Source organism: Malus sylvestris, chromosome 14 (genome assembly GCF_916048215.2).
Source record: "Malus sylvestris chromosome 14, drMalSylv7.2, whole genome shotgun sequence".
Lineage (NCBI taxonomy): Eukaryota > Viridiplantae > Streptophyta > Magnoliopsida > Rosales > Rosaceae > Malus > Malus sylvestris.
This window is the reverse complement of record NC_062273.1, coordinates 1467439-1484524: the sequence shown is the minus strand read 5'-3', so window position 1 is coordinate 1484524 and position 17086 is coordinate 1467439. Positions and strand designations below refer to the sequence as shown.

The window sequence follows — 17086 nt, the reverse complement described above, 5'->3', positions numbered from 1 at the left end:
AAAACGAATATGAGTTAAAAATTAAAATTATTTTATATGTGTACGCATTTAAAAATTAACAAAATTAAATATGATTTATATTGAGCAATTTTATTTTTAATTCTACCGAAGTATTTTATTATGAAACTCTCATAAAATGAGAAAATTCATCATAATGTTGGATCATAATATATAAATAATGGATCCAACACAAACTTTTCTCAAGTCGAGTATATTAGTTTCACAAGGATGTTTCCAAAAAAGGACTTCGTGTGGGGTTGACACTTGAGAGTTTAAATAATTTACCTACATAAAGGACTTCCTCTGGAATTTGCAATTAAGATATGTTTATGCTACCTAACTAATTGCTTCCAAATATATGGATTTTTAATGTTGGATCACAATCTATAAAATGTCATCCATTGCGTCATTTGGAGGCATAGTGCCAAAGAAATCCACATTTTTACAATAAGTTCTAGAACCTCAATTATTACAAACTTCTGATGTCCATAGTTTTACAATAAGTTAGAACCTCAAATATTAAAAACTTCTGAAATCCATATTTTTACATTAAGTTCTAGAACCTCAGATATTAAAATTTTCTGAATTTTTTTTTAAAACTCTTCATCACCTCATGTTTTCAGCAAAATTTTTGTGGCAGCATCATAGAATCTTGTGTCAAAAATATGAAGTGACAAAGAGTTCATAGAGAGTCTCACTTTAAGAGAGTCTCCTTAACATTTTTCTTTCGAATATAAAGGATTATAATCGTAGTCTTATACTCACTTATTAAATATGAAAATACAAAGAAAAATGCTCAAGAGATCCTCGCAAAAGTCAGACTTTCCATCGACTCTAAAAAATGAGACCCTTCTTAGACTCTCTGCCACTTCATCCTTTTGACACAATCCACGTACCAACATTATCAAATATTGTACAAAAAATATGAGGTGGCGAATAGCACTTTAAGAGAGTTTTCTTATCATTTCTCAAACACAAATTGCATACTCATTTCCATGAAAATAAAACTTTTTTTTGCTCACCACCCTATTTATTACCACATAATGAGTTTAAACTTGAGATTTGAGTCCATCAACTATACAAATTTCAAAATTTAAACTCATATAACGGTAATAAATAGGCTAATGAACATCACTACCATGTGAGGGTGGTGAACAAAAATATTCTCTTATTTCCACAATGTGCGCAGGAACAAGGACAAAAATGCATGTAATATCTCATATTTCAAAGTTTCATTCAAAACTTATAGGTTTCTAATTATATTTATTTTACTGCAGAGATGGCGAATACAAGAAGGTGGAGATCGAATCGGATGCCTAGTCGCTAATCCGAATGATCAATTGGGAGATTGATGTCGATGCTACTATGAAAGGTTTTCTCTTTGATACTGAATCGTTGGCTACGCAAATAGGAGAAGTAAAGTTTGGGTTTGTGCGCGGGGTGGCAAATTGGCAATGTTGCTGCCCACGTAGTTGCCTCGTTTGTTACCTTGCATGGTGGTTCATTCATTTGGAACGAGATTGGCCCGAAATTTTTCTTTAATATTCTTACCGTAGATGTAAACATTGCAATTAGATTATAATTGTCCATCTTTTCGAAGAAAAAAAAATTATATTTTCTATCGACAGTTAATTTTATTGAATTACTTGTCAATATAACTACTATCAATATCTTCATACTTTTATCAGAACTTAAGAATAACGACATTGAATTATCTGTCGATATAACTACTATCAATATCTTCTATATTCTACCATTACTCAATGTTAATGTATGATCATGCTCATATATTATCCATATATAAAATGATTGTACAACTTGCAGAGATACAAAGTCGTTGAAGGCGCACTAAGCTCTATACAATGTCACTATGAAATACTAATACATTAACAATGAGATTTGGCAGGGTCCACCGATCATATATCATACAAATTTAAATACAAAGATTAGGGCTTGGAACCCCACCACCGCAAACACAGAAAGAGTTGGCCATCAACATCACTGTCGGTCAAAACTCCCATGCTCCAAAGGCCCCACACAAAAACATGTCATTCCGTACGTCATTGCCTAATAGCTCGTTTGGAAATGTACTACTTTTGTTCCTCAGTTGAAGTTACGAACATTTTTTAGTCAGACATACTTTTAATTGTCAAATAATCGCTCTAAGAGACAGACCCAAACAAACCTTAACTATTTTGCCCGACAATCTCAATGGACTTAAAGCTTGCGGACCCGAGATCCTTATACGGGCCGGGGGAAACACCGCCATCTTGACCCATGAACCTCTTCCCTGCTCCTCCTCTCTTCCTCCTCCAAACCCTAAACCTCCAAACCCCCACCACCCCAATAAATATCAAAAGTGCCACACAAACCACCCCAATCCCAACTCCCACACCCACATTTATTTTCTTCCTTCCTGCACCCTCCCGCACCTTAAAATAACCCATCTTACTCTCATCCCCAACGCCCACCAAACTCTGGATCGGGTAATCAATCAAGTAACAAAACCCGGACCCGTTGTTGTACACCGCGCCCCAACAGCTACAGTTGCTTTCACAGGTTCGTTCGCATTCCCCATAAGACGACATCGTTTTATACCGCATCAACTCCTTGTACGGCAGCTCCACGCCGCTCCTCCTTAAAACCCAGAAGCTATTAATTTCCCCCCATCCGGAACCGCAGAAGTCGCCGCTCTGAACCGGAAAACACTCGCCGGACCGGAACTCCGTCTGGTTATCCAAACACGAACACGAACTGTTCCCGGCCTCGCACAAACCGAACGAACCGCATGGACTGGGAAGCTCGCACGTGGTGTCAATCGCCTGGAAATCCAAAGCCCAGTTCGAACCGCCCCAGTAATACGCCTTGAGGTTTCCGTCCGGTTCCAAACGGACTTTACGGAGGCCGTTGATTAGCCTCGGATAGGTCATGAACGGTTGGATGTCGACCGGAGCTGGGTTCCCGGTTTGGTACATTCCAATGAACCCGTCCGGCTCTACTCGGGCGTAAATGGGTCCTTTTCCTTCGACGACTTGGGCCTTGACTTCCATGGCTTTGTGTTTCCAGTACATTTGGTCTGCGTTTGAACCTGGTTTGAACTTCGCGTACAGACCCATGAAATCGTTGCCCAATTGCATCGAATATAGGCCGTTGGATGAGACAAGCTTCATGGTCGATGTGAAATTCTGGTTCTCGACGAGGGTATTTGTGGGAACGTCAAAACTCTGCCATAGAACGTTGTCCTGAGGTGTTTGGATTTGGACGTTGGAGGTGTCGAGGATTGCAACCCGATCGCCGGTTTCGGTGTGAGTTGACCAGAATACTCTCGACTGGGAATCTAAGAGGACGAGGCTGCCGTTGAAGAGGAGGGTGGTGCGGTCGGACCAGCGGGCGAGTTGGGTCGGGTTGGCGAGCCAAAACGGGTCGGAGGAAGGCACGTGGAGGAGAGCCAGAGCTAGTTGGGTTTTGTTGACTCGGAGGAAACCCAGTGAGAAGTTGCCGGTTGGGTCCGTGAGCAGAGGTTGGAAGGTTTGGATTGAAGGGTCCGGAGCGGCTTTGAAGCCTCTGGGAAGCTCCGCTTGGGCGGCGGCGACGTAAGGTGGCGATGTGACGTAGAGTAATACAGTGAGTGTTATTAGAAGAAGCTGAGCTGAGCTCAGACGAGTCACTGATTTGGTAAACGTTTCCATAGTGGAAATGAATATCAGAGAGAGAGAGGGAGAGGGAGAGAGAGAGTGATGACTACAGAACAAAAGCAGCCATGGGAGGGAAACAAAAGGGCAGCCGCAGCTCATATCTAACAATATTCTTCAGCAGCAGCTCATATATAACAATGTTCTAAGAATTAACAATTTTTTAATGAATTGTTAAAAGAGGTAGTGGTAGCTAAGGGATCAGGATCCTCTCCTGAGCTAAGGATGAGGATCCTCCTGACCAATGAGTGTGGGCCGTTGGATGACAATCTAACGGCTATAATTATTATAACTTTAAAGGGATCCTTTTATTTGTAATCGTTGGATTATCATCCAACGACCCACATTTATTGATCAGAAGGATCCTCATCCTTAGCTCAGGAAAGGATCCTGATCCGTAGCTAAGGAGGTTTACAAAAAGCAACATGTGGATTACTACTGAAAGCAAATAAATACTTACAAAATAAGTGCTTCCATATTTGACCGTTTGCAACTTGCAAATATTGTTTGGAATTGCAAATCTTCAACGCAAATTCTGCTTTGGTTCTTAAAGTTTGTGTGTTTAAAATGGATGAGCAGCAGGGGGAGACAGAGACTTGTAGTTTTATTTAATTCAGGACATTTAATATCGTAGTATTTCATTTTTTTATTACAAGTAGTATTCTATGTCAAGCGAGGGAGAAAGTTTATGTTAACGCATAATCCTTTTAGATTCATTAAAATAATGTATAGTTGTTTAGACTTAATGGATGAGCTTTGAGTTAGCCCACAAAAAGATAAGAAGACTAAGATCGAGCTACAAGCCAGCCCAAGAAATCTGGCAAACAAAAGCGCTATCCTAACAACAAAAGACCACCGCTTCTAGTCCTAGGTCGTCTATGAAGAAGAAAAGACAAGCGCAGAACCTAAAGCTTTTTCTGACTGCTTAGGCCAATGACAGACCTGACAAATTTCTATCAATGAGCTTTAAGGACAAGTCTGTTCAGACGTCAACTCCGAGCCACGCGTTGGCCATCAACTAGAAAAGAAGTCTTTGAAGTGACATAAATGGTGGCAAGCCTAGCGCTTGGGTAAAGTACTTTCCAACCACTCATGGACGAGCGTTGCGTTTGAGACGCGTCGACCCGGGAAATCATGCAAGTAGACCTGTCTAAATGTCACTTCCTCCCCCCATGTCGAACGAACAATGGAAAAGTAGCTTATAAACCGCGCCTACATATTCAACCCATTTATTGGTAGGACAATGAGAGAACTAAAGGCCCATGACTTTTAGAGCTTACTAAGGACTTATATAAAAGGGTCGAGTACCCTTTTAAAGGAGATCAAATTCAGAAGAGTAGAATGCATTACATTGTATTGAGAACTATTATAATCCACATCAAATATACTACAATGGACATAATCCATTTTTAAGGGTGAACCGCTTAAATTCCGTCTTCCATAATCTAGTTTTATATCTCGAACCCACCAAGGGTTGATTGTACTAGTCTTGTGTTGACCTCCAAATTTTAAATTTGACAATTTGAACTCAAAAAACAGTAGATTGAAGAGAAAAACCTTGGTCATCAAGCCCTTCCACCACTTCACTTCTAGTATTTCTTTATATATACCTTAATAGTGGGCAACAATTAGAATGTTAATAATTAGTCAACTATTTTGGTGTTAATTAGTGAAAACGACATATTGTTTTTTCCATGTTTGGTTTCTTCGCTATTCCGATACAACTGTTTTATGACTTGGGTGCGCGTTGGAGATAACCATTCCAAAATAGGAGAAAGTTGGCATTTACAAGAAAATCGTTGAGATTCTAGAAATGTTTGTTGAGGTTGGCTACTTGCTATCGGCAGCACTTTGAATAAGCTATACATATGCATATGAAGGCAGCCTAATATATATATATATGCCATCCTCATCCAATGCCAACATCACTAAATTAAAATCAAACCAAAGATCGAACTTATTCAAGTGAGATCTATCTACAAAATTTAGTCAACCACCTTTTACATTTATTCCATTTCAACGTTTTCATATTTCATGTACGAAATGCTAGGTCACATAACAAGCTGAATGACAAATTCTATCAAGTATAAGCTTTCGGATCAATCATGTCAAGAATTGGATTCTTTTCCATTATAACCAAAAAGGATACACATATAAATGTGTGTATTTTAGGTTCTTGAATGTTTCTCCATTTTTTACAAATGGTGGTGTTAGTGAGTTTAATTGTTAGTTGTTTTGGGGGATGGAAATCAATGGAGATTGAACTTGCACCATGGTGCATAAGCATAATTGATTTCTGCCACTATGATAAAACGTCATTTGCTTAGGTTTTTTAATGTTCAATGTCAAAAAAAATTCATGTTATATTTTAGAATTTTCAGTCTTTTTTTATTTTTTAGAAACATAGCGCTTGTGTTAAATTGTTAAAGGTTAAAGGAGAGGGAAATGTGTGGGGAACAAACCCGCACTAAGGTGCATAAACATTATTATTTTTTGTCACTACTTTAATCGTTAGATCTAAATCATTATATCTTTGACCAAATTTAACGATTAAAACCTCTAAACTAAAACTATAGAATGCTCTGAAGTATACCAGAAAATCTATTTCCTTCATAAGATGTCAATGAATTTGATTCATCTAATAAAGGTGCGCATCTAGAAGATATCTTCGTCGGGTGGGCGCTGGGTTGACATTTACAAAAGCGCATTGAATCAAGGGTTGACTTGTATGCAAAAAGTAGTGGGTAAACTTCAATCTCGATCCAATAATATCAACATTACCATTAATAGCCAGTTGCTTGTTGTTTGACCTAAACATGCAGAATACATATTGATTCAACCGACAAAAAGATACCCTAGCATGCATATCTCTCCAATTCAAGATATGCCTGTATCATTCTCTCTCTATTCCAGTATTTCGATCACTCGTTCGACATTTTACCCTACGAATATTTACGCCATTTTCCTCCTCTCTCTACTCTGATCTGCATTTCTTTCTTAAGGTCTTGACCTTTACACGTCTCAGCCGTTTCTCAAAGAATCAAAGCCTTGCTTTTCTAGAGAGCTTGCTAGCTAGAACTTGACTTTTGCCCATATATGATATATCTATTAGTTATCTCTGTCCCCCTCATCACACAGACACGGATGGAGGTAGTGGCCTCACGTTTTCGCTATTTAAATGAGTTTTTGTAGAAATAATATTTAAATGATACTTAAAGAATAATTGGTTCAGATTATGAAAAATATTATGATGTGGATTCAAACGAGTGATTAATGTCTTATCAATTTATTTATTGATTAGCACTCGAGAGGTGTTGTACTGTGTATATATGTACATATAGGCAATCGTATATATGTATATCTCTGTATATAAGCATATGAACAAATTAGGTCAAAGATGAAAACGTGTGAAGATATAAGGCCAAATCGGATAAATGATCCCTGTGGTCCATAAAGTATTCGGAAAATAGTCCATGTGCTAAAAAAACTTGGATTTAAACCCCTGTGGTGTATTCCGTTAGCAAATTTTGTCCAAAAGTAATTTTTCTATTAACTATATGTTAATACATGGGTAAAATTGTACTTTGACATTTTTACTGGGATTGGGGTTTAACTACTATCTGAGTTTTCAATTTCTGATCGGTTAGAATTCTATTAGAGTTGCAGGCAACATGAATGGATTCTTGTTGTGTGGCTTTGAAAAACACCCATTTGAGAAGACCAAGTGGTTTCTGCAATGGTGGTTTTGGGTTTTGGGGGCAGAGGGTTAGAGGGAGTTTCAATAACAGGCTTTGGGCTAATTAGTTGAGAACTGACAAGAGGAAGGTGATACCTGGAGCTGTCATTGCTGTTCTTACCTCAAAAGATGCCGAGGCTGTCGTAAGTTAATCCTTTCTTACGTTCGATTGCCCATTTGATAATTTTTTAGATGAATAAGTAATTTGTATGATCACTGCCATTTGTGTATGTTAATATTTGTTATTTCATTAACTTTATATGTATGATAAATTATGAAAAATGTTTTCTTAATCATGGGTTCGGTCTCAGACTCTGCAAATGCCATCGTTACCTAGGCGGAGAGTAGACCCGAAAAATGTAGCTTCGATTATATTAAGACAAGGAAGAAGAAGGTGAACACGTCAAAGTACAATTTTACCCATGTATTAACGGAAAAATCACTTTTGGACTAAATTTACTAACGGAGTACACCACAAGGGTTTAAATCTGAGTTTTTTTAGCACATGGATTATCTTCCGAATACCTTATGACCACATAGATCATTTATCCAATTTGGCTAAAATGTAATGGGTATTTACTTGTGTCGATTGGAGAAAACATGAACCAGGAATATTATATTGGAAAAAGCAATTAAGATTTTATTCTGCAGTGTCTCAGATTTTTTTGGTAAGAAGACAAGAACATTGATAATTTAGAGTTTCAAACATATATATCATTGGACTAATAAATCATGATGTTTAGAAGTTTCTGTGAAGCAACTGTTTGTATATTATCCAATGTATCTGGGCAAGGCCAACAGCTGCTGCACTGAAAGTATATGCACACTTTCTTTTTTCTATTTTTCTTTTTTTATTTTTTATTTTTGTTGAAGGAAACGATAGTGTATTTCATTCATCTCAATGGAAACAGTACATCAAAGGGTTACACAGAAGGGGAGCAGTCTGCAACTAATATATCAATGATAATACTAGGGGGATGCTCCACCCATTCAACACACTAATTGATTGAGAGGCCGAGACGAGCTAGTCTATGTGTCGCGCCATTGGTTTAACGACGAATGTGGGTGATAGGAACTTCAGTGACTACCGGGCCAGCGACTTGATGTCTTCGATTAGTTGTCCAAGAGGTGACAGGTCAAAGGAAGGCTGCCGCAAAGCTTCGACAATCTGAAGTGAATCTGACTCACAAAGGATATTGGATAACCCCTTTCGAACGCCCAGATCAAGCCAATTCTCACCGCCATAGCTTCAGATTGAAAGAGGGGGGGGGGAATAAACCTCAGGGAAGCTTCCACACTTAGCAGCCAAGAAACCTCATGTTTCATTCCTCACAAATAAGTCGTAGCCCCCTGAACATTTCTCTCAGTTCCAAGAGGCACCAATGTTAAGTTTAAGACGTCCCAAAGATGAGCAATACCATTTTGTCTGAGTTGGCATGGGAGGGCTAAAGGTCGGTTTTTCATTGGCCAATACAGAGGCTAGCCACCACTGAGTTGCTCGGGTCACAATGACGTCTGAAGGATCACAATTGGAATTCCAAAGCTTCTCATTTCTAGCTCCCCATAGCGCCCATCATATCATCATAAAGGATTCGAATGGGTTAGGTTTGAGCAGCTCTGCAATGTCCATGACCCAAGAGATGAAGGATGAAGGGGAGAAGTTCCGAAGCAGACAACCAAAGTGGGACGATAACCAAGCACATTTAGCAAAGGGGCATTCCTTCAGTAAGTGAAAGATTATATCCTTGAGGTGGTTGCACATCACGCATGGCAAATTAGTCGTGATTTGGAGCTTGAACAGGTTCACTTTGGTGGGGATGATGTCATTACAGAGGCGCCACATGCAAATTCTAACCTTATGAGGGACATTTGCACGCCAGATCTTAGACCAAAAGATGGATCTTCCATTAGGATTTAAGGATAAGGCCCCCGAGTTGCTTGGATATAGCCACTCCCAAGCTAGGTGAAGGCACTCCTTACCGAAAATATCTCATCCTTCTCATAGTGCCATGTTAGCAAATCAGTGAAAGTGCAGATACTCAATGGAATGGTCCAGATGGCATTGGTTTTTGACTCAGAGAACAGGGAAGAAACCAGATCGAGTTTCCACGAATTAAAAGTGGGATCAATCAACTCACTTACCAATCGAATGGACGAATCAACCGGCTTGGGAGTGAAAATTCGAAATCGACCTAGCAATGGGATCCATGGAACCTCCCAAAATTTTAATGAGGTACTGCTGCCCACTTGCCACCTGGATCCCAGGGATAGAATGTTCCGAGCTGCACAAATACTCTTCCAGAAGTATGAGGCATCAGTCGTCACCTCAACCTCAAGGAAGGTGTCGTTGAGAAAATACTTGGCCTTAAGAACCCTCGACACCAGCGAGTTGGGATTTACAGGAATTCTCCATCCTTGTTTGGCTAGAAGGCTGAGGTTGAAAGCATACAAGTTCTGCAATCCCAAGCCATCGTCAGATTTCGAGATACAAAACTTTTCCCAAGAAAGCCAGTGAGTTCTTTTCTCTCCCTCAATATCATTCCACCAGAAGGAAGCAATTAGTTTGTTTAAGTCATCGCAGTAGTACCTAGGCGGAAGATAGCAGTTCATAGTGTATAGAGGGATGGCAAGAGCAACAGACTTGATGAGAAGTTTTTTACCAGTAGCAATGAGTTTCTTCTAAAGTCGTTCTTTAATGTATGCAAAGCACCGACTTTTATTCCTTCCAACAAATGTCGGCATACCCAGGTACTTAGAGTGTCGGTCGACCACCTGAACGCCCAACAAGGCAGTCATCTTGCATTGCATAGAGCTTTTGATATTGCGACTGAAGCTGACCTCACTCTTCTGAAGATTAACTTTTTGGCTCGAAGCACGTTCGTAGAACGAGAGGATCTCATTAATCTAATGGCATTCTGACTCAGTGGCCCTGCAAAATAGCAGGCTATCATCTGCGAACAGTAAGTAGTTCACACTTGGGACGCTGGAACTAATCGTAACCCCCTGAATTTTTCCTTCCGCCTCCTTTTTGGAAATAAGGCCAGATAGACCTTCCACACACAGCAAGAATAGGTAGGGAGAGATGGGGTCATCCTGTCGAATTCCACGGGAAGGGCGGAAATAGCCTTTTGGGATCCCGTTGACAATAAAGGATAATGAGACCGAGCACACTAATTTCATCACCAGGTTGGTCCATTTCAGTGAAAAACCCATGCGAGTTAAGATACACCGAAGGTAATCCCACTCAATCCTGTCGTATGCCTTGCTAATGTCCAACTTTAGGGATAAAAACCATTTTTTTCCCCGACGGCGCTTAGTGAGAGAGTGGGAGATCTCCAAAGCCAACAGAGAATTATCCGATATCGATCTGTCTGGAACGAATGCGCTCTGAGCGGGTGATATGATCACTTGCTCATCTGATCACTGCTCGTCCAAATAAAGATAGGTAAGTTTGTCCGGAGTTAATAATATAGAATTGACGAGTTGGAGGTCAATATATGAACAGTCAGAACATGATCGGGATGAGCTTCAGTCGATCGAGCTCAGTTAGATTAAATAGTTGATCATTATATGAAACGATCACACTGTAACGTGATATTATTAATCTATTTGTTGTAATAATAGTGTGTATAGTAATGCATCATTCATAATTCACGGACTTGTTGATGTAATATTTAAGGGGCTGCTTTCTTAAGCAGCAAGCAATATAATCTATGAAAAATATACAATACAATTCGTTTCGACTATTTTTTATGTCTGTTCGATTCTATATCTACATTTCTTATTGTAGAAGGTGTATTTTTTCTCTGTACGCCACTGCAAATATTTCACAGAACCCGTGAATGTTGCCGTTTATGCATAAATACATATAGCCAGCATGGTCACGGTTTCACTGTGTTCTTTCAATTCTGTGTCTCATTCGGACTCGATCGATCGGTATTTTATTATTAATGAGAGAAGAGTCACCAATTGGTATATGAAGCTAATGCTTTATCAAACTACCTGCTTAGTCAAAGCCTGGAAATTTAACATGATAAATTAGGAGTGGAAAGTTTATTAAGCCACCAAATAGATACGATGCTAATTGCTTAAAAGACCAAAAAGTTTGTAGACAATACCCAGGCACCTAGTTGACTACCAAATGACGGATTGAGATCCTATTCGGATCTCACACTAAACTCCGGAGTAAAGGGATTGAGCAATTCGGGCTGTTCAATTAAATTATGCGGTTCTTTTTAACTCATTTCACTGGTCTATTCCACAGCCAAAATTTCTCTCCAACACTTTGGTATCTCTCTCTTTCAATGGTCCGAATTGCTTGATTAGGGGGCTCCGGAGTGTGTGATCAATCACAATCTCCAAATAAATTAGTGACTTAATTTCAAAAATTAATTAAACTCCTTGCTTGTAAAGAATCGTTTCTCCTTAGTCCAAAGCCAAGAACTGTACCCAACTTTAGACAAATAAAAGCCCAAGATGAAATATAATTGGATTAAAGAACAGAAAACTACAAGATGATCGAGAGTTCCCGAGCTCCTTTCTTTTCTTTTCAATTTCCTACCCACACAAACTGCAAATTGTACTGGGCCTTTTATATTTAAAATCCGTAATGCGTTGGGCCCAAAACAGTTACAAACTTTTTTGAAAAAAACAAAAAATGAAATGTTGAGAGTGGGATTTGAACCCACGCCCTTTCGGACCAGAACCTTAATCTGGCGCCTTAGACCAACTCGGCCATCTCAACTTTGTTGTTAAACGTCAAAAACAATAGCAAAATAAAAGCTTTGAATCAATTATCTCTTAGGCAAATCATCCTAATAAAAATGGTGGATGTATTTTATTTACAATACCAAAATTTTATTCGCGATTTTTTTTTCGAAAATCTGGAAATAAATATTTTTCTTCAAACTCTAGTGTTGTACGTACTACGTAGACATCATCCAAATATCAAAGCACATTTGTTTTGAAGTTAAATCTCAATATAATCTCTCTTTGTACCAATTCGATGTATGGTAATTGGTATATGTAGCTTTCACTGACCTTAAAGAAAAAAAGGAGATTAGACGTGGGTGTTATCATATTAATTACAGTAACTGAGTTCAAATCCCACATTTTAGAAATCACCTGGGAAAATAAAAAATTATCTCGAAATTACGAAAATGAGATTCACTTCAAATTTCACTTCCCACATTATAGCTAATATCTTAACCTTCAAGCAAATGGTGGATTGCTTTTACAAATATGATCTTCATCCTAAACTCATTACGTTTTAAGTTCAAAACCTTCTTCTTTCTTATTTTAATATAACTTAGATTAATAATACGACAAAAGATAAAATAAAATAAATAATAAATAAAAAATAAAAAAAATAAAAAAATAAAAAACTTGGCCATCAATTCAAAAACAGTATACATGTCGGGCTAGGGCATCTTTCTTGTTTTTATGTCAAATTGTAGGGCATGGTCTAGCATATACATTTCCCAATTTGATAAGGACCTGGCTTCTCTATCCTTCAACTTCTCATACATTTTCATCTTTTTTTATTTTGTGCGGTTACGGTTAAACCACGTCAATATTTTATATTTATTTTTTTATAGAGATAATAAGATAAAAAATAATAATAATATAAAATATTAACGTGACTTAATCGTAACCATACAAATATAAAGGGATGAGAGTGTATGAAGTGGGAGGGCAGAGAAGACAGGTACATTTGATAAAGACTCACCACTAATCATCTTAAAAGTGGATCCGATGATGACAAGGATATGACACCGACCATATCTTCAATCATCGTGGGAAGTTGTTGGATTCATATCATCGGACCAGATCCTTTCCACTATAGTCAGATGATTTTCAATGTTTTCAATTTTTTGTGATAAAATTTTCAAATCATTATATGACATTCATAGTTTACCTAATTTGTCAATTGAATCCCTTTCGTAGCAAGGAGATCCCTCTTAGTAAAAGGGAGAGAAGCATATCTAGGTAGCTAGTCAAAAAGTTAATTTGTCTAAACTAATTAGAACGAGACTGAGAGGCTGATTGAAAGTGAAATTTAAAAATAGGACAACTTAGGAACTGATCAAAGAATCCAGTCCCCCCAATAATTTGTTGAAATTTTGTTAACTTAAATAGTTTATAAGTGCAAAAGGTTTAGAAAAGTGATCATATTTTAACAGATTATTGCCTAGATTTTTTAATTATGTCACGCTGAAGACAAAGTGATAAAGATATATACAGATTAACAGTTCCAGCATTAATTTTTGTTCTTTAGTTTTGATCTCACAATTTAAATTTGAGGTATTCATTAATTTACCTCCTGAACTTGTAAAGATTGGCCAATTTTCCCCCCTTAACTCTCATAATTAGCCAATTTCCCCCTCAACTCTCATAATTAATCAATTTGCACCCTACTGTCAATTTTTCAATTTGAACCCTACTGTCATTTTCCGTTAAGTAGGTTTCCCTACACCTTACCAGAGGTAGACGAGGGCGAGGGAGGAGGCAACAGGGTGTGGGCAACTGCAATCAACAAAAGCAGCATATCCAATGGACTGGGCTACAAACAACGGAGGAGGGAGGTGTTGGTGGCAGTCACGGGCTCGGCTTGGAGAAAAAGGAAGAAGAAGAGAATGTTCGAAGAAAAGGAAGAAGATAGAAGGTGTAGGGAAAATGACTTTTTTGCCCTGTAAAGGTAGTCATGCAGATACTTATTTAACGGAAGAATAGATGGAAAATTTAAAAAATTAGGATTTTTATCACAAATATTCCCTGAAATTGACCCATCCCATCAAGATAGTTCCTGAAATTGAAAATCAATCAATGTAGTTCCAGAAATTGAATGCTGCAAATCAATATGATCATTCTATCATAATTATGTCAAAAATTCATTTAAGTGTTGATGTGTCAAGTAATTAGGTTCCACAAGTTTAATTAAATATTATTATATAAATTAAAAATATTTAAATAATAAAAAATAGTTTTTATTTCTATATAATTATAAACTTAAAAAAAAAAAACAAAAGAAGATGACTGTTTATCTTCTTCCCCACCCCATCCGAGCAACACCCAGCCCCTACCCCATCTCTCCGTTATCGTATCCAACATCGGCTTCCACAAACGACGCGACGATCTCTGAGAGCCATAATCCACCATCATACCCAAATTCTCCTACTCCACAAACCTCCTCGGACTCCTCACTGGACTCCTCCCTGGCGACGACGAAGAGCTCCACATAGGGCTTGGGCAAAACTGGCCGCTCATGCTTGAAGAATAAGCCGCAGGAGACTGAGGGGCAGACGGAGACTACTTCCTGCAGCTCTTTGCTGCTGCAGAAGTGAGCTTTCTGGCTATGGAAGCCAGGAGAAATATCACTCCGCAATGCAGAGTAGGGGAGGAGGAAGTAGACTACTGTTTTAATTTAGTTGAATGCTGCAGATGGGGTGGGGGTGGGGGCTGGGTGTTGCTCGGAGGGGGTGAGGAGAATAAACAGTAACCTTCTTTTGTTTTTTTTTTAAGTTCATAATTATATAGAAATAAAAAAATATTTTTATTATTTAAATATTTTTAATTTATATAATAATATTTAATTAGATTTATAGGATCCAATTACTTGACACATCAATACTTAATAGAATTTTTGACGGAATAATTACATTGATTTGCGACATTTAATTTCAGGAACCACATTGATCGATTTTCAATCTCAATAAATATTTGTGATAAAAACCCAAAAAATTAACAATAGAGTGTAAATTGACTAATTATGAGAGTTGAGGGGGGAAATTGACCAAAATTAAAGTTAAAGGGGGAGATTAACTAATTATGAGAGTTGAAAAGAGAAATTAGTCAAAATTAACATTGAGAAAGAAAATTGGCAAATCTTTACCAGTTTAGAGGGTAAATTGATAAATTCCTCTTTAAATTTTTGTAAACATCTTGAGATGCGGACTGGTCAATAATCTATATAATATGTGAATAGGTATTGAGACCAACTCACATGTCTGGGTATACCGACATGTGGCTAGTAGCGGGTCCTAAAAATACTATTGGAAAGTCAGTAAGAATAGTGCACGTAGGGTAAATTTTTTGGACCGAATAACATGCAAATTGATATTTCATTTTTTGGACCGAATAACATGCAAATTGGTATTTCATCAAATTTTAGTAGACATGAGGTTAATTGCCAAGTCATATTGCATGCATGTGAATAAAGGCCAACAACTTCCTAACGAGCATATCGACTGATGTTAATAATTTTTTAACGAGCATCATGATAGATGTCTGCATATGTTGAGTAAGCCTATTGACATATATATGCCATAACAACACATACAAAGGCACGAGGCTAGCAACTACCTTATCTAATGCCCACAGAGGCAATTCATTGAGCGGTTATCAAGGACATGCATGTGGACAAAATTTCTCTCTCTCAGGTTTCTTCGCTCAGATATCCAGATGCAGGTAAACGGCGGGACTGGAGACGCAGGGTAGGAGGTAGAGGAGGGTTTCAGGGAAATTTTCAACTTTCCGATGTGTTATGAACCCATCAACATTTAACCAAATCTCAAATGGAACTTTGGTATGAGAGGCAGGAGAAGGGCTTCACTGAAATTATATTAATTTTCAGTTTCACAAACTATTGTAATTAGTTTATCTCTCTAGTAATAAAAGTCACCATCTTCAATCTCTCTGTATTTGGATCTGAACAATTAAAGTTTGGATTTTTATATACAAAAGTGGTTAAATTCCACTGTTTCTTCACAAGTACGTGTGACTAAGTAAAAATATCTGACTCGAAGAGAAATAGAAGTGTGAGAGATGAAGGGAGGCTTGTCAAGGTTTTTAACATTTTCTCTCCATGTCAGCTTTTTCTTATAGCTCTTATGGATAGAAAATGAAAGGAAAGGGTACGAATCATGATATTTAAACAGATGAATGAAGGGCATCATTTACAATGAGACACAAGGAAACGCAAAGATTGCTCGAGTTATGATGAAACATAAAGATTTAACGCGCCGGAGTGAAAAACGAAGAAATTTAATTAAAAATTGCAAACATTATATAGATTCTATCAATTTAAAAAATAATGAGAAAAAACACTCAGTTTGACTCATCTACAAGGAATGTGTTATAAATATATCCTCAAATATTAGAAAGGACACTTAATCACGTACGTGTTTGGAGTTTGTAGAAATTGGGACAAAGTTCATAAGTTGGGTAGCAAATTGTCAAATGGAAAAAAGCTGCGTAGGGCTGCAGGTCAAGGAAGGCAGTCCAGAAGTTGACTTGGTTGACGATTTTTGTCTTTGTGGGAGAAATATGCTATCCCTTTCTTTCTGTGCATCTAAAGAGAAAGCAGAAGCATCAGCAATGACCATAACAATGACAAACACGTAGTAAACAACGAAATGCTTTCTCACACACTATGCCACATTGTGGTTTGATGCTTAGTACCTGTAATGTCTATTTTATATTTGTTTTGTTCAGTTGTATGAATATTAAAATGTTACTGTCTTTAATTCTACATCATATTGTACGCATGTCAACAAATGTCAACAACTTTCGAGCGAGCATCGTGACAGATGCCTACATATGCTGAGTAAGCCTATTGACATATGTCCATAGCAACACATACAAAAGGCATGAGGCTAGC

The 17086-nt window shown here is 37.8% G+C and overlaps 2 protein-coding genes and 1 non-coding gene across 3 annotated transcripts; all 3 read right to left on the bottom strand.

The window, feature by feature from the left end:
* Positions 1–1772: 1772 nt before the first annotated feature.
* On the bottom strand, positions 1773–3914 carry LOC126600174 (PAN domain-containing protein At5g03700). Its single transcript, XM_050266731.1, has one exon. It carries the CDS (start codon positions 3792–3794, stop codon positions 2187–2189), a length of 1608 nt encoding a protein of 535 aa, XP_050122688.1. The 5' UTR covers positions 3795–3914; the 3' UTR covers positions 1773–2186.
* Positions 3915–9387: 5473 nt separating this feature from the next.
* On the bottom strand, positions 9388–10038 carry LOC126600363 (uncharacterized mitochondrial protein AtMg00310-like). Its single transcript, XM_050266949.1, has one exon. It carries the CDS (start codon positions 10036–10038, stop codon positions 9388–9390), a length of 651 nt encoding a protein of 216 aa, XP_050122906.1.
* Positions 10039–12091: 2053 nt separating this feature from the next.
* Positions 12092–12172, bottom strand: TRNAL-AAG (transfer RNA leucine (anticodon AAG)). Its single transcript has one exon. It is a non-coding gene; the product is annotated as a tRNA-Leu (tRNA).
* Between the last annotated feature and the right edge of the window lie 4914 nt (positions 12173–17086).

Coding starts and splice junctions, on each gene's coding strand:
- LOC126600174 (XM_050266731.1), bottom strand. CDS start 3,794: ATGAGCTGCGGCTGCCCTTTTGTTTCCCTCCCATGGCTGCTTTTGTTC.
- LOC126600363 (XM_050266949.1), bottom strand. CDS start 10,038: ATGAACTGCTATCTTCCGCCTAGGTACTACTGCGATGACTTAAACAAA.